General features: G+C 50.1%; 1 protein-coding gene across 4 annotated transcripts; it reads right to left on the minus strand.

Moving 5' to 3' along the window:
- Window positions 1–32: 32 nt before the first annotated feature.
- Window positions 33–25,324, minus strand: Stx2 (syntaxin 2). 4 transcript variants are annotated; one of them, XM_021233289.2, is made up of 11 exons: window positions 25,143–25,324; window positions 16,170–16,242; window positions 11,653–11,752; window positions 10,163–10,237; window positions 8,405–8,478; window positions 7,577–7,685; window positions 6,953–7,026; window positions 6,708–6,845; window positions 4,285–4,395; window positions 3,117–3,241; window positions 33–1,827 (listed from the first exon to the last, which is right to left on the minus strand). In XM_021233289.2, the coding sequence occupies exons 2-10, from the start codon at window positions 16,188–16,190 to the stop codon at window positions 3,161–3,163; spliced, it is 783 nt and encodes a 260-aa protein (XP_021088948.1). In that variant the 5' UTR covers window positions 16,191–16,242; window positions 25,143–25,324; the 3' UTR covers window positions 33–1,827; window positions 3,117–3,160. The 4 variants fall into 4 exon arrangements, with proteins under 4 accessions (XP_021088948.1, XP_012976425.1, XP_005080647.1 ...); XM_013120971.3 differs by having other exon boundaries at window positions 16,170–16,247; window positions 25,143–25,304; XM_005080590.4 differs by lacking the exon at window positions 3,117–3,241 and having other exon boundaries at window positions 16,170–16,247; window positions 25,143–25,305.
- Window positions 25,325–26,688: the final 1,364 nt, after the last annotated feature.

The following is a 26,688-nucleotide window of genomic DNA, read 5'->3' on the forward strand; positions in this document are numbered from 1 at the left end:
TCCTGAAATAATGAGGCAGAAAATATTTCTCGTTTGCTTCTTGGAGAAGTTTTTAATGTAAACACAAAATTTCTGAAGAAATCATTGGAAAAAGTAACAACACAATCTGTAAATGTATTTTGAAATAGGCTATGACGTCAGCATAGAAATATATCCTGCGGGCTGACTCACTCACCCACACACCTCTGCTTCACCAGAAAGCCAGATTCAGGCACCCGCTTGGTGGAGAGGCCACCTGAGCACAACGTGGGGAGCACATCACAGGCCAAGGACTCAGGCTCAACTTGAAGGGAACCTGACCCCAAGTGCTGGGAACTCGGTGGCATGCAGGTCCCCTGCAGCTAAATTCGATGGCACTGACGCCGAGCACACGGCAGGAGCTGCACAAACACGGCTCCATCTGCAGAGCTTTCCGGAAGCTTCCAGGCAGGAAGTGGGAGCCCCTAGGCAGGAAGTAGTTGTTTCTAGGCAGGAGCGTCTCCACTATGGGCTAGCTCTAGACCAGGACACACAGTCCAGTCTCCTGCAGTAGCTCTCAGCACCTGGGGTGTCAGGCTGGGGGGTGTTGAGAATGAGTGACGCTCACCACTGTAGGGGTGGTAGTTTCTAAACAGTTCAGATTCTCTCACGATTGGTGTTCTGAATCAGCACGGCTACACCGGATCCAACCAGATGAGGCTGGGACAGAGTGAGCATCCACATGCAGTCAGCCGTCAGCCGAGTCCACTAGGCTTGGTGTCCTGCACATCCCCAGTCAGCATGTCAGCATACAGACAGGCCGTCCGCCACCTGGCCACCTACTCACAGTGTAAAACAGCCCACATCTTCATCACCTATCCCGGTTTCTCGACAACTCTAGGCATTAGTGGGGGTTCGGATGACACTCTGGTCCTTCGGATGCTGTCCAAGAATGGCTTCGCGACTGGACTGTTCCCGTGAGCTGAGAGCAACAGTCCGGGCTCCATCGCCGCCTTGCCTTGAGACTCCAGCAGCACCAGTGAACGGGGAGGAGGTGGACGTGAGGGCAGCACACGACTGTGTGTCACCCCCATAATAAAGCGCGTAGAAGTGAGCTAGCGACAACGCAGACTCCTCACACCCTTACACTTCCTGGGTCACCAGAGAGCCCTCAAGAAAGGCCCTGAGGGCTGCAAGACCAGGTTTCCAGTGACAGCAGCAACCTGTACATGGCTGCCTAGGGCCTGTCCATTGTCCTTCGAAAGGCAGTGTCTAGCTTTAGAAAACGGGGGTTCGATGTTAATATATTAAGGAATTTAATTTATAGCTATTTAAAATTACAGATACCTTACAAGACAGTTCTGTGGTGATTCTGCAAGCGAGACATGAACAGAAATCAGGCCCGGTGCAAAGTCTCCTCACTACCACTGTCAGCTGAGGGAGCACAGAGCACACTCTAATTAAACTGCACGCACATGTTAACACTGACACCTTTTTTAAAAAGGTTGCATTTGTCAATCATTTCTGTGTCAATGCTACTGAGACAAGGCCACCATTGTGAAGTCTCTGTGGCGTCCTTCAGAGACCAAGGCCACCTGGGCTGGCATGCTGCATCCGCTCGGCTCCTGGTGTTTTCACGGTACGAAGCCTCTGTGGTGCTTTACTCTTCATCACCAATACAAACCTCGGCGCTAGCCCTGGGGTCTGAGGTGGCATGTGGAAGGACAGGACATTGACTCTGCTGCAGGTGTGGTCGGAGTCTCTGAGGACAAAGAGCTCTTGGTGTGGTTGCTATGACAATGCTGTTGCTAGGATAATTCCAAGGATCACAAGCAAAGTGGCTACGCAAATGAGGACGAACATCACCTTCTGCAAAGAAAAGAGACAGGAGTCTACAATGCAGAGAGAGGGCAAGCACCACCCACAGGGTGCCCTGATGCAACTGAGCAACTGTCCATCATTAGGAACCACGCTCCAGGTGAGAGAGGAGGGAACAGGAAACCACCTTTCTAGACAGGACCCAGCTGTCTGGTCTACTGCAATGAATGAATGAGTGGGTGTGCATGTGTCCTGCTGGTATGCATGTGTGTGTTTTATCTGTAGGCACTACAGCAAATGTCCAGCTGGCCCAGGCAGAGGCTCACACCTGGTTTCCAGGTCCCAAAGAAGAGCCCGTGGGCACCCACAGAAAGCAAGCACTTCCCTGACCATGCTGAGAGCAGCCATCAGACCTCTGTGACCACATTTAACTGGCCCCATTGTGCTACAGGAAAATAAAGTGCATGGTTCTGCAGAGACTTGTGAAAATACTGAAAAATACTGATTACTTTTAGCAGAGAAAAATCAGTGTCATCTTTTTCAGTAGACTTAGGAGGATGGCATCAGGAAAGACCTCCTTTCCAACAGACAGGGGCTTCTTGTCCCAGGGTGGATGCTCTCTGTGCAACCCCAACGGCCTGCACTGACTACAAGAGCTGATGGCAGGTGCTCAGATCATGAGAAAAGCATGGGAGGCAATGAGGAACTCAGCGTGGGAGAGCCTCCTTCCTGCCACAGTGAAAAATTATTGAGAAGCACCACAAGTGTTGTATGGTCATGGTCAGTGTTCCCAAGGATGACTCAGTGCAGTGTGGAGTCCCCAGGATGCTGGGAGTAAAGCTCATGAATGTGACAAAATGACTTTCCACACTGACCATGTGACACTTGTGGTCCTGCAGGAATTAGTAGGCAGGTAATTGAATATCAGGGTTTTCATTTTAGTAGGGGTCTGCTGCCACCAGGGCCCTGAGAAGGGTTTGGTCTGCTGCTGTTGTCCACAGCTTAAGCTCCATTCTCTCAGTTCCACGGTGAACTGAGCAGTTAAGAGTATTTTACAGTCATTTTCAGTTACCATTATTCTGAAAGTTTCAATAGAAGAAAGAACTAAACCAGCATTTGCGTTAGTTTCCCCTGGGGACAGGCTCTGTGGGGCAGTGGCCACCCTGCGCAGAGTTGAGTGGCTTCCCAGTCTGTGTCACCTCAGTAAACAGAGGCCACTAAGATCTGAACCAAGCACTCAGTGGACAAGCCCCTGTGACTTTTAAGTATATCAACACTGGGCAAACATACTACCCGCTGATTGAAAGGTTAATAAGTAAATTAGTTGATTAGTCACTTACTGCCACCCTGAGGGAGAGGCAGGCACCCAGCGCCATCTACGCAATCATTTGCCAACCGACAAGCCAATGATTAGAGCCAGGACAGCAATGACAGCCACCACCACAGCTGCAATTATCCACTTTTTCTGTCAAAGAAAAGCAGGCTGATTACACCACGCTGATTGCACGCTGCCACGGTCAAAGGCATCTTTCACTGGGAGTAAAGCCATTGCCAGAACTCATTTTGAACTCTAACTTACAGGTCTGCTCCTGAAGCCTACAGCAGTCTTTACTTCCCAGAGTGGCTTGAGTGGCTTGATCTATGAGGTCAGGCCTCTTAGAATCAGTCTGCTCTGTAACCCAGTAACACTAGCTTTCTCCTGGACACACGACAGGCTCATACGGTTTCAGATGGACTGAAACACAGAACACTTTCCCAGAAGCCCCGAAAGTCAGAGCTGACAGAGGAACCAGCCCGCTACTGCCTCCCACCTGTAGCAGGCAGTGACGCCCTTGGCAGGCCCTCAGCTGTCCTAGAAGAGCTTGCATGCACGTGTGGTGCTCTGAACAGGGAGACAGGGGTGTACAACTTGTTGCTAAGCAGACATCATCCTTGGAATCTCTGCAGGCAGCAACATGGAACCCAACCCCACTCAGTCTTCAGAGATGTTATGTTAGACACTGAAGCTAGCAGAGTACATTCAGAATTCTGCACCAGTAACATCCACTGCTGCACAATTCCCTTGGGACAATCTGGACACACAATAGAAGCCTAAGCAAAGGGGCATCTACCTTTGAAACTGCCTCCCAGGGCTCTTACGCAAGACATGAGGCCCACCCACAGCCTCAGACAGCCAGTTACCTAACAGAGCTAACAGCTCTCACATACAGTGATTTTTAGGAGAAACCCAAAACCCATCACCTTGTTCCTCCCTCCAGATGATGGTCAAAAGGAACAGAGTTCAAAAGAGGCAGGCTCGTCCTGACTTGAGGCCTTAAAGGGTTTTAATTACTTACAACACTAAATGGCTGATATACAAATAAGCCAATCAACTGAGGAAATTTCAGTGAAAAGAATTACTTTGGTTTTAAAATAAAGCATGTATTTAAGGCATTTTGAAACTTCCACAGCTAGAGACCAAGAGAAAAGAAGCCACCCTAGGGCTCAGTCCTTGGTAGCACGACTCACCCTCCTGGCTTTACTCTGATATTTAATGGCTTTCTTGGTTTCTTCCTTGGCATGTTCGACGTAGTCAGCAGCATTCATCACGTTTCTCTCGATGTTGTTGACCATTTCACCCTGAAAACAAGTTTCAAACTCAGCAAACATCAAATCGCTCTGCTATGTCTCTTCAGACAGCTCTCGTGTAAGCCCAGCACGAGAGGGAGAGAGACAGGATCCCTCGGTTACAAAGGAGGACAAGGCTGGGGCAGAAGTGCCAGCCAACACAATCCAATCCAACCCAATCCATGTGTCAGAAGCAGCTAAGGGGTGGCAGCAACAGTGACGGGAAGACTGTCCACAGATGAGTTACGACCTGACACGTCTTCACGGTGAAGGGAGGGCTGCAAGCTCAGGTTAGTCTCATGTTTTACTGCTATGTAAAACATTCCGCACGCAAACGATCATGTCTTTTCTAACAGGCAAACTAAGTTCAGCCTCCGGGTGACAATGAACTGATGATCCAAGATGAAAATGGAAGAGATGCCACAGTAAGTTGATGAGAAGGGTGTGAGGGATGCATTACCTGGGTCCTGTCCGGGAGGAGACAGAGTCTGTAGCAGCCAATAGCAAAGCATTGGAGAAGGATGGACAGGTAACTATCATTCACTCACAAGCAAATGCCCTATTAAATCCTCACTCTCCTTCTGGATTATCAGCCTAACACAATGACAGACTCTAAAAGCTAACAGGAAAGTGAGACTACTAATGGTGGCTTGTCCTAATGATGCTTCATACCACACACTAGGAATGGAGTGATTATAATTAAAGCCTGAGCCGTTACAAGGCTTTGTGATCTCAAAATCAATCTAGCATTCTTTTTTTTTTTTTTTTTTTTTTTTTGGTTTTACGAGACAGGGTTTCAGGGTTTCTCTGTGTTGTTTTGGAGGCTGTCAGTACAGCCCAGCCTCGAACTCAATCTAGCATTCTTAACACACAACTGCTTCCCTCTGAACCTGGAAAGTCACCAGATACCCTGCTCCCCAGTTCTTAGACAAAGTGGCTACTGGTCCATCCCAGGTCAAAGAGAACCACACATGTCCATCCCTGACCATCAATGCCCATCCCTGTCCACAGGTGCCCATTCCAACCCACCAGTGTCTGTTCTTGCCTCTACGTAACTGTTAGTGTTCTCCACAGGTGTATGGTACTTGACATTTTTCACATGTTTTGTTTTTCAAGACGGGGGGGGGGTGTTCACTGTGTAGCCCTGGCTATCCTGAAACTCACTCTGTAGACCAGGCTGGCCTCAGAGATCCTCCTGCCTCTGCCTCCCAATTGCTGGGATTAAAGGTGTGCGCCATCACTGCCAGCCTTTTCACACGCTTTTATGATAAGGTTTATCAAAATAAACACTGTTCAGGGCATGTGGCGATGGATATCCTAAACCCTTTACATATCCAGGCAATCACAAAACATCACTAGCTATCAAGCAAAGGTACCCTGTCAGCTGCTTCTGAAAGAGGGGGAGCCGGGCAGTGGTGGCACATGTCTTTAATCCCAGCAATTGGGAGGCAGAGACAGAGGCAGGAGGATCTCTTTGAGTTCAAGGCCAGCCTGGTCTACAGAGCCAGTTCCAGGACAGCTAAGGCTGTTACACAGAGAAGCCTTATCTCAAAAAGAACAAAACAATAATTAATTAATTAATGAAAAAGCTTGTCTCACTAGAGGCCAGCTGAGCTGTAGTCTGCCCCAGACTTTCCTGGGGGGGAATCTGAAAAACCCTGGAAGACCAGTCCAGTCTCTGCAGTTCCCACTGAGTCAGTGTGGACACATCACACGTGCACACACAACTTGATATTGTTACACCTGCAGGCACTCTCTGGCCCTCCCTGCCTGAGCTGCAGAGTGAGTGTGGGCCATGGTTAGTCTCACTGATTTTTACTCTTGAAGTTGGTCTTTCGGCACTGTCCTGATCCTTGCTCAGGCATTCTTGTGGGCAATAGCCCCAGGAGAAAAGGCCAAAACCCCTACAGGCCTGCTGTTTTCAGGATGCTTGGCTTGACCACCTCCTTCCTCTGGGAGCACTGTTATATGTAGCTAAGGTCACATGATGTGTGTCCACATATATTTACACATACAGATCCATAGCTATAAGTAAGGTTTCTGTATATCTTTTAATTTCAACCTAAAACCCACCACAGACATTTGAGCAAGTGGCTGGTGTTGCCCATGTCTCTCTACCTAAGTAGCTGGCCTGTGAGCATGCCATGGCTCCTGTAACTAACCAGTCGGCGTCCTACTGAGGAAGTGCACGCTCAGGTTTCAGTTCAGCATTAACACTTCAAACAACTCCTGACTTTTGAGACCGGACACCTAGCCATGGCTTTTTACGGCCAGAGCACGCAACCTCTCCATGAGCAGCCTCTCCATGGAAGGCGCCTCATTACCTGGGTCTCCACGAACATGGCCATATCCATGAACATCTCGTGCAGCTCTCGGATGCTGGTCTCCAGCTTCATGATGTCTTTGTGACGTGACTCGATCTCATTGAGAGCTTGCCTAGTAATTTGTGAATCTGATATAATCTTTGGAAAGGAAAAGGGAAAGTATTACTAACCCCAGACTGGCTGGTAAATTAAGACAAAATGCCCATCTAGGTTAAGATGGGTGCATTCACGGCTGTGGCACTCACATCCGAGATGAAGATGGACGGCTTCCCGCTCTCCAGCATCTCCTCCAGCTCATCGTCAGTGGTGGTCCTCCCAGCTGAAGGACAATGGGAGCTGCACTGAGGATGCAGCATGGCCCACAGCCAGGGGCAGTCAGCTAATGGGACCACTGAGGTCTACCTGAGCCATTAGCATCGCCAACAGTGTTTGCCTGCCCTGTCGAAGATCCTTTCCTGGGCAGGTTAATGCGGCAGAAATGTGACTCTGATTGTCACAAACCCACCCTGCTGTCACAGGGGAGCAGCTGTGCTCTCCTACAGGTTTACCACAGGCTTCTGGCCAGAGGGAGCTAAGCTGAAGTTGGCACGTAACAGCTAGAGGAGCAAATACATGGGAGGTCATCTCCCAGCCAGGGAGGAGGGGCTGCAGGACACAGAGGTGAAGAAATCTGGACCTCAAGCTCTCCAAATGCGACTGACATAAAAGCACCAGCAGTTACGATGGACTCAGCACCGCCCCCCACTCAACTTTGAACACATCTTGCGGACTCTAGGCCCAGGCATTAGGAAAGGGCTTTCCGGTTTATGGTGCAGTTAGGAGCTGTGAAGGACCCTTGAAAGAGCGTCTCCCACGCTTTCCCTACTCACTGATCTCCAGCTGGCGCTGGATGCGGCCTTTGCTTCGCTCCCGAAACAGGATCTGTGCTTCATTGTATTCTGTCATGACTTCCACAAACTTCCGGGACAGCACCGAGTGCTAGAACATGGAAAACACGGCGTTACTGTTAGGAGAGCCATTCCTTCCTTGGAAAGAGGTAAAAGTTACGACTGGGAAGCTCAGACTGTGACTCAATCCCAGCAGGAGAGAAGCAGTGACGGAAGCTGGGGTCACCAGGCCGTGGTGGCAACACCTGTAGTCCCAGCACTCCAGAGGCAGAGGTGAGCAGATCTCTGTGAGTTTAAGGTCAGCCTGGTCTGCAGAGTGAGCTCCAGCCCAACTAGGACTACATAGTGAGACTCTGTCTCAAAAAACAAAAAACAAACAAACCACTACCACCACCAATACCAAATAAGCTGTGCCCTGTGGCAGTCAGCTGACCTCCGGGCTGGGCATCATGGGAGGTTGAATCCAGCTGGCAGGCTTGGTCCCACAGGGGTGAACTTCCCAGGTTTCAACCATAAACCCCAAACAGTTAAGACCAAACCACTAACACCCAGATGATTCAGCTGGTCCCCTGCTCTGCGGCACAGACCGTGTGGGTTTCTGGGACATCTCACAGTGAAGAGATGCAGCCCATGTGCAGACACAGAGAGGGGGCAACACGGCCATGGAGGTGAAACAACCGGGCTCAGGTGGCTTGGCGACAGCTCTAGCTGAGCACATGCAGGGCACTGGCTCCAGTCCCGGCACAATGAGAACCTGAAACTGCAACACTGCTCCTCCATCACCAGTCTAAGTGAGGGCAGAAGACTGACCTGCGTCCTCCGTATCCGCAGGTCCACTGAAGTTCGGTTCCCACTCTCGTCCTGATCGCAACTCTGCTCAATTGCTAGAAGGAAGCAGGGCAGAGTCACCCAGATATGGCAGCAGCCAGTCTCAGGATGACCTCAGGTCTCTCCGTAACACTAAAGAACAGGTGGCCTCTTCAAATAATCCTCTAGAGCAGTGGTTCTCAACCTTCCTAATGTGCAACCCTTTAATACAGTTCCTCATGCTGTGGTGACCCCCCAAGCATAACGTTACTTTCCTTGCTACTTCATAACTGCAAGTTTGCTGCTGTTAGGAATTGCAATGTAAGTATCTGGTATGCAGGATATCTGACATGTGACCCCTGTGAAAGGGCCATACAATCCCCAAAGGGGTCAAGACCTACAGGTTGAGAACCATTATTCTAAAGACTAGCCACCAAAAGAAATGTCCATAATACTGTACATGCATATGTATTTGATGACAGACATGTAGATAGACATGCAGACACTTGTGTCTACACACATGTAGGCATATATACAAATTCCAACACACAAGCATGCACACAGTTGCATACATAAATGAATGCATACACACCAAAACCAAAAACACATGTGATGGGGGAAGACTTCTGTACGTATGTTTCTCTTATTGGTTGATGAATAAAACACTGTTGGTCAATAGGGAAGCAAGACAAGCAAGCGGTCTAGGAGACATGAAGGATTCTGGGAGGTGTAGGCCCAGTGAGTCTGATGTAGGACATGAGAAGAGTAACATGTCTCCGGACCTTTCTCCAGTAAGGTAAGACTACGTGGAAATACACAGATTAGTAGTTATGGGTTAGAAATTAAGTCAGAGCTAGCCAATAAGAAGCCCTAGATATTAGCCAACAGTTCCATAATTAATACAGTGCCTCTTGTGTTATTTGGGGGCTGAAAGCAGCAATGGGACCCAGGCAGCTGTTGGGAAAGAGTACGCATCTAACACACATGGGTATAGAAACACACACACAAAAAACAAAAACTTGCATAAATATGCATAAAGGTATGTGACTGCGCATGGGCCGTGTGTTTGTATTTATGCATTTGTGTGCTTGTGTTTGTGCACGCACGTTTGTCTCTGTGTTGCTCTGGTTCTGTTTACATGTGTGTGCACTTGTGTTTGTAAGCATTTGGGGTGTGCCAGGTGTCTTTAAACATCCAGTCACTGTAATGTGTCTGAATTAGACATAACGTGGTTGTACTCTTGGGAACAACATTGTTTCTAAGGTGCACACTCTCGGGGTCTGCCTTGAGACCTGGACAACATGTCTGCCACCATGGAGTTGCTGCACCTGAGAAGAAGGTATGACATGCAGAGATGGGGTTTGCTTCTTTTGATGTGTCTCTGTGAGTTAAACACATTTTCCTCACAGATCAAGGAAGGCAACTTCTATCTAAGCTCTGTGCAGAAAGCCACAACCCACATCCAGGCCAGGTGTCATGCTGAACGCAGAGTACCATGATCTCAGCCGGGCTCCAGGCAGCTGGAAAGCATACTCTAGCTACGAGACCCATTTGAGAACTTTGGGACTTACTGTACCTCTTTCTCAGTGTCACCAACAGAGCCACAATGAGATGTAGCATGGGAACCAGCGGCCCAGATACACATATCCGACCTACTTGGAAGTAGTCTCAACTTTCATTTTGGGAAATATAAGAGTAATAGAAGTCCAAGGAAAAGGTACCAAGGTCCACACCCACCAGTCCCCAAGAAGGCAGACTTACACTTTAGCTTGCCTCGGATCCGGTTAGCGGTTTTCTTAATCTCCTTGTTCAGGTCTTCCAGATCTTCTTTTATTTCTGTAAAAGGTTCAAATATAACACCTGAGCTGGGATACTCCACCCCTGAACAACTACACGTGCAGGCCAAGCACAGACGCACCAGGCTTTCCTTCCCCAGCGCCTTCCCAAGTGTGCTGCCCCCCGCTATCACTGCCATGCCAGACCGGCTCCCGGTATTCCCTGAACTGTGCCATCAGGTGCAGCTGGTGGGAGCCGGAATCGCAGGCTCACCCCTGCTAACCTTCTCCAGGACACCGAGTGTGCACAATCACAGCCTGGAAAAGGCCTGCCCAGGCACCGGACGTCCCTCCTGTTGTCACCATCTTCCCAGTCCTCGTTGCTCAGTCGGACACTCCACACATGCCACTCTCCAGCAGACCTGGCTCTAGACCTCCAGAGCCAACTCTGGTGCCCAGCTATTCTCAGGGCAAAAGATCACCTGTAGCAGATGGCTACGTGACAATGGCGGTCCCACAGCAATGTCTGAACCGCTACAGCATCTATGAAGGCTCTGGGGGACCCTACCTAGAGTCTTTCTTGAAATCTGAGGTGAAGTCACAAAAACATCCAAGGAGCTGCACACTGGGGCCTGGCAGATTCGAGGGAGGCCCAACAAATCCCCAGTGTGACTAGAAACCAGAGACACTCTGAGGCTCCCCCAGGAGGAAGCAGAATATGCAGCCTGAAAACATGCAGATTAGCTCCTCTGGGGGCAGTGGAGTGGCCAAAAGGTGAGTTGGTCTAATGTAACAGTGTGTAGAAGAGACCAGGCACTGGGGAAGGCGCCACAGACCTCCTTTTCTGGCTTTTTCTATAAGTGGTAACCAACACTGAAAGTTTCTAAACAAAGGCATTCAACATTTCTAAGTAGAGCTAGGATTTAGAAAGATTATGCAGACATCTTAAGGCACAGAGGGTGTGTGTGTGTGTGTGTGTGTGTGTGTGTGTGTGTGTGTGTGTGTGTGTGTGTGTGTGTGTGTGTGATGGAAATGCCATCTGAGCCCAGCCCCACCTCACCCCACCTCACACACTGTGAGCACACACGCCATACAGCTGACCTCCAGACTCAGAATCTCCTCTCAGTCTTCATCACTAACACAGCTTTGGCAAGCAGCCACTGCTTACCAAATCAGCCCGCCTGTTGTTAACATCCCCAAACACAAGATCCTCCATCCCTCATCAGTGGGCACGGTGCAGACCTCCGGCTGAGCCACTATCATGGCCAGAGTCCTACCAGGGACACTCACATATCCTTTGGACCCTGCCTAGCAGTGGTCCTCCCCTGACCCGACACTGGGACTATTCGGGAGCTTTCAAACACCATAAAGATGCCCTGGAATGCTGTGGGGGCTGGGCATACTCAGATGCTCCACCTAAGGGGAAGCTGGAGGACAGACAGACAGACAGGCGGGCAGGCAGGCAGGCGGACTTACTTCCTTCTGGGTTTGGGGCAGAAAGGATGATGCTGTGGTTCTTCTTCACGTCCTCCACGTGCTGAGCAACCTTGGCTATGCTGCTTCGAATCTCCTCCACCTGGGGAGACACTGGGGTAAGGTCAAAGCCGCCAAGGCTGTCCATCTCCCAAGAGGGAAGCTGGAGAGGAGGAACGCATGTAATCCCATGTAAAGAATGAGCGTCACTTCTGCTGTCACTGTGATTATCAATTAAAAAAAAAAGCAGGTCTGTGGTGGCTTTTAATCCCAGCACTCAGGGGACAGAGGCAGGCGGATCTCTGTGAGTTTGAGACCAGCCTAGTCTACAAGAGCTAGTTCCAGGACAGCCTCCAAAGCCACAGAGAAACCCTGTCTTGAAAAACCAAAAGAAAAAAAGTCTCAGTGGGTGAAGGTGCTCACCACCAAACCTGACAACCGGAGCTTGATCCCTGAGACCCATGGTGGAAAGAGAGAGCCAAATCCCAAAAGTTACCCTGACTTCCACTTGCCTGGTATAGTATGCAAGTGAGTCCACACACACACAATTTAAAATGTAGAAAGAACAGAAATCCACTACATTCCTACTGTTAGGGCTAAAGCAACATTTGCTAGCAAAACTATATGCTGCAAAAATCCACATACCACCCACTAAGTAGAGGCAAATGACTCCCTAAAGCAGAGCAGTGAGCACCCCACGGCCACGGGAAAAGGCAAGGGAACACCCTCCCTCCCAGAAAGAAGCGCTCACCATCCAGCTGGCCAGCCCTTCATGACCAACCCTTCAGCCTCCAGAGTGTGTACATGATGTAAGCAACTCACTACACGAGTCTTTCGGATGGACTTACATCTTCAAACTCTGAGGTCACTCAACAATGGGGGCCTGAAGATGTCCTGGGCCCTGTGGTTGTTACATTAGCAAAGGAGCCTACATAGATTCAACTAGAAATCTGAGATGAGGAGGTTGGTGGGGATATCCAGGTTAGACCCAGATAGAACCTGGCTACACAGGAAGCCACAGGGCAGCCGAGGCAGGAGGAGCGCTGCCAATTCCTTCTCCTTCCTTCACTTTAAAATAATTCTATCATTACAGCCATTGTATGCGGAGATCCATGGCCACTTCCATGCTGGAGAAAGGACTTCACAGGTTTGTTAAGGTCCGAGCTGGGACGTTATCCTGGGAGTGATGGTTTGAATGAAAATGGTCCCCACATACTCACAGGGCCTGGCATTGTTTGAAAGGATTGGAGGAAGTACTTAACTAGGGGTGGGCTTTGAGGTTTCAGAAGCTCAAGCTAGTTCTGGAAGCCCACTCTCTCTTCCTGTCGCCTGCCACTCCAGATGCAGAACTCTCAGCTACTTCTCCAGCACCATGTGTGCCTGCATGCCGCCATGCTTCCTGCCATAATGACAATGTCTGAACCTCTGAGCCAGCCCCAATGAAACATTTTCCTTTGTAAGAGTTGCTGTGGGGGGCTGGAGAGATGGCTCAGAGGTTAAGAGCACTGACTGCTCTTCCAGAGGTCCTGAGTTCAATTCCCAGCAGCCACATAGTGGCTCACAGCCATCCGTAATGAGATCTGGTGCCCTCTTCTGGTGTGCAGACATACATAGAGGCAGGATGTTGTATTCATAATAAATAAATAAATCTTAAAAAAAAAAAAGAGTTGCTGTGGTCATGGTCATGGTGCCTCTTCACAGAAATGGAACCCTAATTCAGACCCTAGGTGATCCAGCTGGTCCCTACACAGCCGCGACTAAGGACACACTCACTGTTAGGAAGGGAAGATGTGACGGTGAGAGACGCATGCGCACTGTGCCTTCAGAAGGAGGGGCTGCAAACCGAGAAAGTACTCTCCAGAGCCCAGGTGTACGCCATCACTCCTCTGCAGTTTAAATCTTAGCTTGACATCAACCTGTAACACTCACTCAAGACAGATAGCTCTGGAGCTAGGAGACAGTATGTGCTGCTTACAGCCCCCAATCTTCCAGTCACCTGTCACAGCAAAAAGGAAACACACACTTGCACGCTTTTCTGAAAAAGTACTTTCCTTCTTGCAGTGGTGTGGGTGGGAATGTCCTCCATGGGCTCCCGTATTTGAATACGTGGTATCCAGTTTGGGGAGGCTTCTGAGGTGTCAGTATGTCACTGGGGGCGGGGGTGCATGCAGTTTAAGATGTGAGCTCTCAGCCTGCTGCTGCAGCTGCCATGCCTGCAACTTCCTGCCACACCTCTCTGCCACAATGGATTCTTATCGCTGAGGAACCATAAGCCCAAACAAACTCTCTCCTCTGTCAGTCTTCTTGGTCATGGTGATTAATTGCAGCAACAGAAAAATAATTAATATACCTCCAGATCAGTGAAACTACACACAACAAGGCATATTATATATAGATCAGCTTTCTAGTTTATGAAGGAAGAGTGGCTCTGTGTCCCAAGGTACCGTAGCTAAACAACTCTGTCCCTGCACCTTCCTGGGATGCAGGAGTGAAGAGGTGCACACCTCAGTGTCACTGTGACCCTGCTAAAGAGTGGTATGGGGACCCAGGAAACCATGGCCCAAGTCCCAGAAACATTCTGAAAAATCAAGGTATTAAAGAGAAATCCAATATGTAATTGTTGCAGGGCAGAGCAGTGGTTCCGTAAGGCTGCGGTGGCCCAGGGCCATCTCATTTGCCACTGCTACTAGAGAAGCACGGACCACACATACTAGGGAGTGTAGATATAGTAACCATGGAAACACAATAAAAGCTAGTTCTTGGAGCTGGAGAGATGGCTGGGCAGTTAGAGCACTGGCTGCTGTTCCAGATGACCTGGGTTCAATTCCCAGCACCCACATAGCAGCTCACGACCATTGATAACTATAATTCTAGGGGACCCAACACCTTCTTCTGACCTCTGTGGGCACTGCATGCATGTGAAGCACAGGCAAACCACCCATAAATACAAATTTTTGTATTTAATAAAAATGGATTACTTTACCATCTGGCTGTGTTGCTATGGAGTCTGAAAACAAGGACTAGTGCTGGTTGCAGTTTAGAGATGAGATTTTGATTTGCATTTGAAAATGCCTTTTTGTTGTTATTGTTTTGTTTTTTGAGACAGGGTTTCTCTGTGGCTTTGGAAGCTGTCCTGGAACTAGCTCTGTAGACCAGGCTGGTCTCAAACTCACAGAGATCCGACTGCCTCTGCCTTCCAAGTGCTGGGATTAAAGGCATGCACCACCACCGCTGGGCAAAAATGTCACTTTCAAGGCAACAGTGATGCCCCATGTGTTGGAAAGTAAAGGGGGCAGCCTAGCTTAGAGAGTCTCTACCCTCCCCCGTCTTCACAGCTGACACCAGATTGGCTGTTCCAGAAAAAGGCAGTTGTGGGCCCCAGTGCCCTGGAAGGAGCTCCATAGGAGGGACATGGTGGTCATGATGCTGGTCCAGCCTGAGACGGCCAGCTGCCCCACACAGGGCTCCTCCGTCCCTTAAAATTATCTTCTCAGGATCTTGCTTTATTGGTTTTTAACCAAACCCTCCCTGGTCAGGAGCAAATTCTGTCGTCTACATCGTTTATGTGATGAGTACAGTCTAGAGGGCTTTTCCACCAGAGGCCTTACATTAACAAACCCTGAGCGTTTCTCTGCCTAAGGCATCACTTCTCAGGAACAAAGTACAAAGTAAAGTCTGTAACAAATGCAGCGTGTGCTTCTCGGAGAATCCAGATGAATAAATTCAGTCAATGATTTCGGAACACAAGGCCCTGCCTCACACATGACCAACTCCACCAGCAAAAGTGGCCCCAGACACTGAGCTTGAAGCCAGGATTCCTGCTTCCAAATAACCAAAGAGCCTGGGTTCCTGGGAGGCCACAAGTCTCGTGGTGAGACCCTTTAAAAAGCCACTCCAGAGGTGTGGCTGGCTTCCCATGGGAGGAAGCACTGCCTGGGTCACTGCAGCTCCAAGTCAGAGAAAGAGCAGCAAGTCCTGAGCCCGGCCCACCGCCCAGGTGCACCGCTCCTAATCCACGGTGCCTCCCTCCCTCGGGCTTACTCAGCCCTCCCTCCCAGGGCTGCATGAACAGTCACTTGAATCTGTCCTGACTCTGAAAGTCCCAAAGAACTCACACATTTCAAACAACTTTAAAAACAGCCACGTTCAGAAGGCTGGGACAACAGGATTGGGGGTGGGGTGGTCAAAGGTAACCTGGGCCACACAGGGAAACATTAGTCAAAACTCCAAATTCAAACAAGCAAAAGTAGAGTCACATGTCAGTAATGATATGGGCACTCTGAGGACCATCTATGTGGCTGGGTGACTTCCCTGTAGGAATGACATGGAGTACAGATGACTTCGATGGCACCAGTGGCAAGACCTCATGGTACCACAGTCAGATATAATGTCCACCATTAGCCAAAACACAGTTCCAGGGTGCACGGGTGTGCTGTTTTACATGTGACGACAGACACTGCTATAGTAAGGTGTATAAGGCCAAAGGTAAAGGCGGAGACTGCACGTCATTAAATACATACCTGATGGAAGAAATCATCCATGAACTGGTCCTTTTCAACAATGACGACAGTAGTGTCTCCATCGTCGTTTTTCCTACACTAGAATAGAGCACATTTCCAAAGTGTCACAGAGGCTGAACAGTGACACGGGACCCACAGCACCTCAGCACTGGACATCAAGTGCAGCAGAGAAGCCACACTCCACATCCTGCAACCATCTAATTCTGCAGCTTCTCCTGTTGTGACAGGTGACACCAACAGGGGAAGGGGGGAGCCCAGGAAGGCAGCAAAGACCAGATACCATGCAGATGTGTTCGTCTTCACCTCAGCTGGGGCCACTCAAAACAGGTTTGTCCCTAAGAACTGAAGCGTGTGCTCGCGCGCACACGCGCACACACACACACACACACACTCATCCTGGGTACTGATTCTGGGCTCTGAGCGTTCTAAGCAAGTTCTCTTAACACTGGGTTCCATCATTATACCTGTAGTGAAAAGTTAAAAATGCTACTGGAGGTGGAGGCTGGAGAGATGGCTCAGTGGTTAAGAGTACTGGCTGCTCTTCCAAAGGTCATAACTTTAATTCCCAGACTCACACCCATAGGATCTGATACCCTCTTCTGGTGTGCAGATGAACATGAAAGAGAAACGCCCATATACATAAAATATATATGAAAAACTCTTTCTTTAAGCCAGGTGGTGGTGGCACACGCCTTTAATCCCAACACTCAGAAAGCAGAGACAGGCAGACCAGCTTGGTCTACAGATCGAGTTCCAGGATAGTCAGAGCTACACAGAGAAACCCTGTCTCCAAAAACAAAAACAAACAAATCACTCTTTTAAAAATGCTACTGGGTTTGGTGGTGTACCCCTTGAGAGAGGTGGAGGCAGAACAATCCAAGTTCCAGGTCAATTTCCACTACACAGCGGAGTTCAAGGCCAGCCTGGGAAACAGGAGCCCTTATCAAAAAACAAACAAAACTGCTGACAGCACTGGCTAACTTTTGTAGAGTAACTTCCGAGGTGTGTCAGCTGGTATCCTTACTTTCTAAGAAGGTGATTTAATAATAATAATAAACACTCTGACGAGGAAAGAGGAGTTGGGGAAGACAGGACCAAGTAACACTTGGGAAGACCATGGTGGCAACGCAGACACAGTTAAAATGGATGGAGCTGCATTTTAGAAACGGCCTAAAACAGTGTCAAAGACCCACAGAATCAGGCACTGCCTACCCCTGAGAGTGCTGCATGATGTACTATAGCCCAGCTGTGGCTGCCTTTGAGGCCTGGGGCCTTGTGTCTGCACAGGATGCTAGAGGGATGCCTGCACTACACTCAGTAGCCCGCCTGGAAGCCTCCCTTCCAAGCAGTCAAAGCCTATAGCAGCACAGACAACTCTAAATTAGCCGGAAGCAGCTCTAAGCTCCCCCAACCCCCCAAGCTGGTCTCTAAATCCCACTGCTGAGCCCAGCCTGCCACGAGGCACAGGGGAGGGACTTGCTGAGCTCTCTCCCTCAGGGCAGCCCCATGAGTCAGCACTAGCCAAGCCCAGCAAGGCATCTTAGGAACCTGTCTCCACTGCTTAGGGAATCAAGTCCTTACCCTGAAGGCCTGACACATGGCAGTGGCAATATTCCTTTACCACCCAGGAAGCCTTGCAAACAAAATCCTACTACAATTCCCAGCTAAGAAAAATCTGCAAATTTAAGAAATGTGTTAAAGCCTGGGCAGTGTGGCTCACACCTTTTAATCCCAGCACTCAGGAGACAGAGGCAGGGACCTCTGAGTTCTAGGCCAGCCTGGTCTACATAGTGAGTTCCAGGGCAGTCAGGGTCACATAAAGAGATCCTCTTTCCCAAAAGAGAAGGGAAATGAAAGTAAGGAACTATGGTATGAAAGCACAACAAATTCCGCCTCTCTCAGTACCCCCAGGACCCTCACTTAGGCTTGATCAGCTCTTTCCACATCTCAGGCACCTCCTCTAGTGCTGTCTGCATGGATAAGATGGCTGGTTAGTTAAGGTCGGGAGTGTGGCTCTAAGATAGAGGAAGGAGTATGAGAGGAACCTTTGTCACTAGGGAGATGAGACCACATAGCCAGGACCAGCTTAATAAAAAAGGGACATCATCTAAAAGGATGCCTTATATACACATGAAGCTTAGCACAGCCCCCCCCCACCCCCGTTCCTCAGGGCCACACACCTACATCCTGTCTTCCTAGCCCATAGATGCCCTTCTGTGTGACGTTTCCTCAGAGCCCAGGTCACACTGTCGGTCAATACACTGCTCTCCCAGATGCCTCAAATTAAGGACAGTGCTGAAATATGGCAGGCTGTCCCAACAGCCCTAAGCAGGGAAATCACATTTGAGACAGGGGCCCTGGCATGTCAGGTTAGGCTGGCTCACTCCAGACGAGCGTGGGCTGCAATCATTAAGCTGAGACAGTCACAGAGCAAGGGGACAACTGTGAGACAAAGCAGAAGGTGGCACAGGGGACATACATGCCAGTGTCTCAGAATCTACAAGATGCAAAGAGAAATTTTAGCCGTGGCTTTCAGAGGCGCTGGAACCCTGATTGCACACATGAAGCCTCAAATGCCTTTGGAAACTGGAGCAGGAAGAGCTCAAATTTGATGCCAGAAGCCGGGCAATAATGCCATATGCCTTTAACCCCAGCACTTGGGAGGCAGAGGAAGGTGAGTTTCTGTGAGTTCAAGGCCATCCTGATCTTCATGGCAAGTTCCAAGACAACCAGGGCTACACAGAGGTCCTGTCTCAAAAAAGCAACTTGAAGCCACCCTGTACAACCCAGTGAGATCTTGTTTATGAGAAGGAAAAACAAAAAAACTAGTGTTGGCGGGGCATGCCTACAATTCCAGCACTTGGGAAGCAGAGGTGGGAGGATCCTGAGTTTGGGGCCACAGTGGGCTACACGGTAAACTCTAAGCCAACCTGGAATATACAACAAGTCAGATGAAGGAAGAAAGCAAGGAAGGAGGGAGGGAGGGACGGAGGGAGGGAAGAAGGAAGGAAAGGAAGGAAGGAAGGAAGGAAGGAAGGAAGGAAGGAAACAGGGAAGGAAGGGAGGGAGGGGAAAGGCTGCCTGTGGGTACCACGCACTGCCCCGAGGCAGTGAGCACCTCAAGTACCCCATTTCTGACAATCCTCTCTGAGAATGAGCCATGGCCTGAAAGTGTACCCAACGTCTCAGAACACAAGGAAATGGCGGCAGCAATTCAAGAAAGGGTGATTAGGGAGTCAAGGACACATGGAGAGACACCATTCTGCACCTCTGTGCAGGCCACTGGGACAGAAGGTGACTATTGCCAAGGACACAGAGAAAAGCCAGACAGAGACTTCCTGGTGGTGAAGGTGCGAGCAAGGCTGAGAGAGAGGCATGCAGGGCTAGGGAAGCTGTCAGGAAGCGGGCTCATCCTGCAGCCAAGAGGCCAAGAGGAAGTCTGGCCATGGCAGATGCTCTCAGGCCATAGAGGTTAGATGTAGCCTAAGAAAAAACAGGAAATCATTTGTATACAGGAAAACCCAGAATCTCTTATACATGACCTGATCCACTCTGATTTACTAACACCCTAAAATGCAGCTCACTCTTCCTCCCGCAACCTTGGGGATCCACGGCACACAGCCAATCCACTTCAAGTCTGTCTCTAGTGCTGCATCTAGCTCAGACAGGGCACTCTCTCTGTGCTTGTACGTCCATTAGTCAAAGACCCAACCACGCTGGACATAGAGTCAAAGCAATCTCAGGCAAGTTGCTCCAGGTTTTGCATTGAATGAGCAGGGGATCAAAGCAGGAAGCTTCCTTCAGCCCATACAAAATCTGTGAGTGCAAACCACTTCCCACGATTAATAGCCTTTTGCAGTAAGGGCTTAACTACATCGCTCAAGCTAACCTGGAACTCAGGGCCTCCTGCCTCAAGCTCCCAAGCACTGGGATCACGGCCATTCAGATAAGATAATTTTTAAGTCCTTCACAGGTGATCACCACGAGTACCTTTTCCTCAGGTGGATGCATACACAGCCAATGAGGAACCTTTCTGCTAAACCTCAAACTCTGGGTCACTATGGCCATTGTGGTTCAGCCATTTTAACCACAAAATTAAGCACTAGATCTTATCTATGAAAAAGCAGCATTTGGATATATGGCATGAAGAGGCAGGCAACCCATTCTAAACTACATGAAAAAAAGAATGCATTTCACTAAACAAAAATTCAATTTATCTGGTAAGGAGCCCTTTTCATTTGTCCTTTGAAACAAGGTCTTATGTAGCTCAGGACAGAAGCTATGAACTCAGAAGGCCCTAGATTTCTGCCCCTTCTGCTTCCACCTCCCAAATGCTGCAATTACAGCCATGGGCCACCACCGACTTGCATCTCATGCCTGTCATCCCAGCGTGGGGAGGCTGAGGCAGGAGGCTTGCTGGGAGGTCAACATCAGCCTAGGGGACATAGTAAGTTCCTAACTGGCCTGGGCCGCAGTGTGAGACCATCTCCCAAACCTCCCCAACCAAGAAGAAAACAAACAAGTTACTTCAAACATGTCAAATTCAATTCAGATAATTTCATACTTAGGGATGTTAAAGAGACAGTGGCTTTTTCTAACTTCCTGACAATGGAAAACCTAGTAGGCATCAACAGTGTAAGCCTGTGGCACTTGCCTCCTTGTCCCAGAGGTGCTCGTGTTAGATACACACCTCTGTCTGAGAGGCAGAAAGACAGCTGTCAGACAAGAAAATCGAAGTACTGAGAGTTCTGTATATAAATGACTTGCACAGGGGATGGTGCTCAGTGGGAGAGCACTTGCTGCGCTTCCACAAAGCCCTGAGTTCTATCCGCAGCGCTACACAAAACAACTAAGGTTCACAAATCCTGTGCCTGCGCTCCAGGGTGGAAGCTCTCACTAGTGCTCTCTAGCCGCCCGGTGCTTGTGTGGAAATGGCAGGGCACTGGACCATGAAGTCACTTCCGGGTCCAAAATCCTACAAGAAAGGCAAGGCACACACTGGTTGTGTCTAACACACAGACGATGTGTAGGGAGAAGCATCCGCCCCAGTGTATGTGTATGTGAAAGCCAGGCAACAACCTCAGCTGTCATTCCTCAGGCACTGTCCTCCTGGATTTTTGAAACAGCCTTTCTCACTGCCCTGAACTCCAGGGATCCCAGGAATCGGCCTATTTCCACCTCCCCAGAGTTAGAACTCAGGGTGTGCAATGGTGCCTTTAGAATGTGGCTTCTGAGGACTGACCCCATCGTCCTCACGCTTGCAAGGCAAGAACTTTACCAACTAAGCCATCTCCCCAGCCCGCTGATTCACATGTCCTCCTATTTCTGAAAACCCTGGAATAAAGAATGACTTCCTGGGGCCGGTAAGATGGCTCAGTGTACCTGCCACCAAACCTGACAACCTCAGTGCGACTAAAAACTCAAACGGTGGAGACAGAAACAACTCCAAGTTGTCTTCTGACTGCCACATGCGCACTGTGGTGCACACTCAATACACAGCAAGTTTATGCGTTTGTTTTTGAATTGCCGTTTGAATTGTTGACTTGAGTTCCATTTAAAAAATCAGTCAGGCTTGGAATCGGGACAGTTGTTTTCCCAACAACTTCTGAGCTGGCCCTCGGCACCCTTCTGCCATCTGTTCTACTCATCTAGGTACACGGAGGGGCTTTGGGGCATTGACTATTATAAAATCAAAATAGCAACACTGTGCTCTGAATCCTTAGTATCAAATATTCAGCCAAGGCTTACTTCCTTATGTAAAACAAACATATTCATCTCATTCGCTGTCATCCTTGATACATAAGTATATGGATACCAAGGAATTGTTCAGATACATCTATGATTTATCATCATCAGTTAATGCTCCGTTTGTTTTACAGACTTACATATGCAGGATCATGTTAAAGTTTCTCAAGTGAAAAGGGGTCACCCGTGGAAACATTTAAGAAAGCAGGCCTTAGGGTAGAGGGCCTCAGACCCTGCTCCAAGGCTGCAACCATTCAGAGAGCAGAAGCTGTGTTTCCGTTGCAAAAGCAAACCCAGCCACAACCAGCAGAAATCACTCCTGTGTTTTCAGGAGGGAAGAAGTTCCATTGATCCTGGTGGCCTTGCGAGTCTCAACTCTGGCCCATTCTATCATCCCCAACTCCAGTTTCACAGCGACCACCACGTTCACAATGGCAGCATCTTTACACAGTGGAATGCATGAAGTCAAGTCACTTTTAATACAATTCAACCCTAGAAAGATTGACACTTCATGTGCAGCAGTATGGATGGGACTAGAAGCTGGTTACAGGGAATGACAGTGAGACAAGGGGGACCAGTCCTCGGGCCCTGAGAAAACGATATACATAGCTAAAGCACTGTTAAGTTAGCGTTGGAGACAATGACATGTTCTTAAGGTTTTCATCATAAGCATTCTTTCTAAAGTTCATCTTCCTATCAACAAGCAAAGACACTGGGACATTGAGGCAGTTGACTCTCCCACTGCTCCAGCTGCCTTAAGCAAAGGGACTGTCTGTCAAACAGCCATCTGGACTACCCCAGGCCAGGATCAGCCATGTTGAACATTGCATGCTTTGAGGAGCCTACACAATGCCTGCAGCTGACTGCTCCAGCTCCTAAAGGCATGGCTTCTGCCAGGGTTTTCAGTCTGCACTCAACTTCTTGCTATCACAGGCCTTTGTGAACTCTAGATAACCCTCTAGCCATGTCCCCCTAAATTGGCAGGCTGGATACTAAAGATGAAATGCTGGGATCGGTATAAACACAAACCTTCACTTGCAAAGGAGGTCTGTGATTGGTACCCACTTTCCCCCTGTCTAGACAACCAGGCTGTCCAGCTCACTCAGAGCTCATTTGGTGAGTGGGGTACAGCCCATGCAAGCGTCTTTGGAGTAGTGGCCTTGCCCCATGCACTTCCAGTGGGGCAGGAGGGACTCTGGAAGCAGAGAAAGGCGGAGGCAGCAGTTCCGACAGTGGAGCAGACAGCCTGACGGCACACTGACTCACGGCAGCTACAAGGGAGGAACGGCGAGACCGGGGTCACTAGGGGCAGAAGCAGAAGCAGCCAAAGGGGCAGTGGCTGCACAGGGGGAAGCAGCCGAGTTCCAGGGCGTGACAGGAAGGAGCAGAGAGCGACAGAGCGGAGCCGGAGGTGCACACAAGTCTTTAAGGTCCAGAGAGAGTTCCAGAGAGCTGTCAAGTCTTTAGGGACAAGGGTCTCAGAGCTCAGCTGAGACAGTTCTAGCAGCTGTCAAGGTCACACTTGCTCAGGGGCCTCTCCTGGTGCCTAGAACTGAGACACTAGAGGGCACCACCCACTGCTGCGCCTCGGGGCTGTCAATAAAACCTGCCAGAGTCCAGCACTGGGAGCTATTTCCTTCCCTTCCCAGGTTTTCTACCTGGATCCTGCAAAAGACCCCCAGGTGTGTGAGGGTCACAAGGCAAATCAGCGCAGAAACACAAATGCTGCATGTGTAGCTGTTAAAGGCTGCTCTCCGGGGAGTAGCAAGCAGAATGGTTGCAGGGCCTGGGAAGGGCACAAGGGACAGTATAGACAGGTGGCTCTGGGGTCCAGCTGGAGAGGAAAAATGCCTTCCCATGCTCTGCATCGCAGCGGGTGACTATGGTCGATGCCTGCAAGTAGCTATTGAGGAGGGTCTCGAAGCTCTCTTCCCAAAGAAATGAGAAACATCAGAGGTATGGCCAATCACCCTGACTGGGCCCACACTGCATACATGTCACATTGTACCCCAAAAGTGGGTATAATGACTGTGTCCACTACAAATGTAGATACATGGCGTAAGCCCCCTTTCCCCTTTAAAAAGCTCGGCCTTTCTCTTGCTGCAATACTCACTAGTGACTTAAAGCCTCGTCTTAAAGTGTAAACCACTTTTCTGGTCCCCAGTGCACTGGGGAAATACCTAAGACAGCTGTGGATCAATCTGATGGCACCAGGCACCTAGTTCCTGAGCTCCAAGTTTGTGTGGAGTGTCTGTGAGGGACCCTTGGTACAGCATTCTGGATTTGGCCATGACACAAGCAGCGGGAAAAGGGACCCTACAGGGTGGGGCAGGCAGTTGGAGAGGTTGTGATAAGAGCCTCGCAAAAAGACCAGGCAGGCAGCACCACGGTGAGTCCCAAACAGACATCAAACATCAGCCCAGGCCAGGAGGTCCAAGCCCAGCCCTTGGTCCTGGCCTAAAACCCTGAACCACACTCTCACCTACTGAAATCTGCCCTGTTACGGGACAAAGGGATCCTGGCCCAAACATCGGTCCACAGCAGTCGGGGGGAATAGTGCCAAGGCAGGCAGAAAGAACCCACCTCCCAGACACCTACTGGAACCTGAGCCCAGAAGACAGAGCCCTTCTGGGATGCAGCCAGCAAAAGGCTCTGGACATCTCCCATTGCCCACACCTAGAGTCCCGACAACCCGAGTCCCTTGGAACCCAGGGAACCCCCAGGAACCCACTCACAGCCCTGCCCAGGGACCCATGGAGATTTCACCCAGCAACCCTCCTGATACCCCACCCTAACACCCTTGATGATCCCAGGAAACCTAGAGCCTTTCCCCTGAGACCCTGCTCAGAAACACTGCTCGGGTCCCTCCTGTGCATCCTGTGACTCTTGGAAACCCTGGAGCCCACTCCCTGGAACCCTACTCGGAGGCCGCTTGGGTCCTTCCTGAAGACTACTCCCAACCACCCTGGAGACCCTGGTGCCTCTGGAGGCCCCAGGACACCTGGAACCCTCCTAGAAACACTGCCCAGGTCCCTCCCGGGGTGTTCTTCCCCAAGCTCTCTTCCCTGGGCTCCCCTCCCGGCCCCTCTACTCAGGGTCCTTCTAGGGTGTTGCTCCTGGACTCCCTTTACTGAGTCCCTCCCCCATCATCTCTCTTCCCGGGGTCTTTGCCCCGGACCCTCAGCAGCCCGCCCGCCGGCCCGGACCGCTATCCGGCGCGCCGCTCACCGCCGTGAGGTCGGGCAACCGGTCTCGCATCCCCACCGGCCAGTAGGGCGGGGCGCCCGCCTCTCAGCTGCCCGACCGCACACTTTCGGGTGGCCGCGTCGCTGCCTCTGCCAGCCGGGGTCCTGGCCCCGCGCCGCCGCCCTCCCTCGGGCAGGCGCTACCACGGCAACCGCGCCCGCGCTCTCTGCGCTTGCGCCTGCCCCACCCCCTCCCTTGGGACCCCGGCCGTCTGGGCGGGCCCTCGCGAGGGGCGGGGTGGGCGTGGTTACATCTGGAGGCGGGGCCTGGCCTAAGTCCTCTTGCTGAGAGGTTAGACTGTTTAGCACGCTGTCCGCCCTTTCCGATTTCTTCACTTTCGCTCTTTTTGTTTATTTAAAGAACTGAGGAGCTGGGGCTACAGATCAGTGGCTAGCCCTTGCTTACCATACCCTAGATTTATGCTCAACAGCGAAAAAACAAAATTTTAAATTCACCATCACGGCACACATTGACAGCAAAAGCAATCAGAATAAGGCGAGCACACGGATCACCTATTCCGACCCTGAGAGCGCCACACCTGGGTCCTCAGACAAAGAACACCTGCAAATTCCACCCTTGATGCAGTTCTGGTGGGATACTCAAGCAATTACTTTTCTGGTCACTGTGGCAGTGTAGCCACCAAATGCCAAGGGAGGAAGAATTTATTTTGGCTCATGATTTGAGAGGCTAAAGTCCATTATGCCAGGAAAGGCATGGCTGCGCCCATGTCGGTGGAGGCATTAACTCTGACCCTTCATATTTTGGAGGAATAGGGAACACAAACAGAAATGACAGGAAGTGGTCTAGACTACAGCGCACAAAGCTGGGTGACGAACCATTCACTTTCCCCAGCTAGGCCACACCTCCTAAAAGTTCCACAACTTCCTGCTGGGCGCTGGTGGTGCACGCCTTTAATCCCAGCACTCGGAAGGCAGAGGCAGGTGGATCTCTGTGAGTTCGAGACCAATCTGGTCTGCAGAACGTGTTCCAGGACAGCCTCCAAAACAGAGAAACCCTGTCTCGAAGTCCACAACTTCCCAAAAGAGTGCCAACTGTCTTAAGAGTGTTGAAAACAAGTATTCAAACGGACTAGTCTGTGGAAGGCATTTCACATTGAAACAGCACCAGAGAAGGAGGCAGATTAACAGCAATAAAGAGGCACGCATAGCATGGAGTGTGGGGAAGACCAAGAGGGAGCTTCTTCGGACCTTCCTGTGCCCCTCCTGTGGAGCCAGCACCCCTGTGATGGTGGGGTAATTAACAACCTAACAGGAATCAGAATCACCAGGAGACAAGACTGGGCTCCCGTATGAGGGATTATCTAGATTAGGTTAACAGACAAGGAAAGACCCTTATTAACTGTTTGCAGCAACTTCCCTTGTTCTGGAGTCCTGAACCCAATAAAAAGGGGAAGAGGAAGCCAGGCATTGGTGGTGCACGCCTTTAATCCCAGCACTCGGAAGGCAGAGGCAGGTGGATCTCTGTGAGTTTGAGGCCAGCCTGGTCTACAGAGCGAGTTCCAGGACAG

Source organism: Mesocricetus auratus, unplaced genomic scaffold (genome assembly GCF_017639785.1).
Source record: "Mesocricetus auratus isolate SY011 unplaced genomic scaffold, BCM_Maur_2.0 Super-Scaffold_100025, whole genome shotgun sequence".
Classification (NCBI taxonomy): Eukaryota; Metazoa; Chordata; class Mammalia; order Rodentia; family Cricetidae; genus Mesocricetus; species Mesocricetus auratus.

What these genes read in the sequence shown, in the direction of transcription:
- Stx2 (XM_013120971.3), bottom strand. Translation starts at nt 25,172, where the DNA reads ATGCGAGACCGGTTGCCCGACCTCACGGCG. An exon ending in TGGATGATTTCTTCCATCAG is followed by an intron (nt 11,753 to 16,169) that starts GTATGTATTTAA and finishes GTGTCTCCCCAG; the next exon opens with GTGGAGGAGATTCGAAGCAG. An exon ending in ATCAGAGTAAAGCCAGGAGG is followed by an intron (nt 3,242 to 4,284) that starts GTGAGTCGTGCT and finishes TTTCTTTGACAG; the next exon opens with AAAAAGTGGATAATTGCAGC.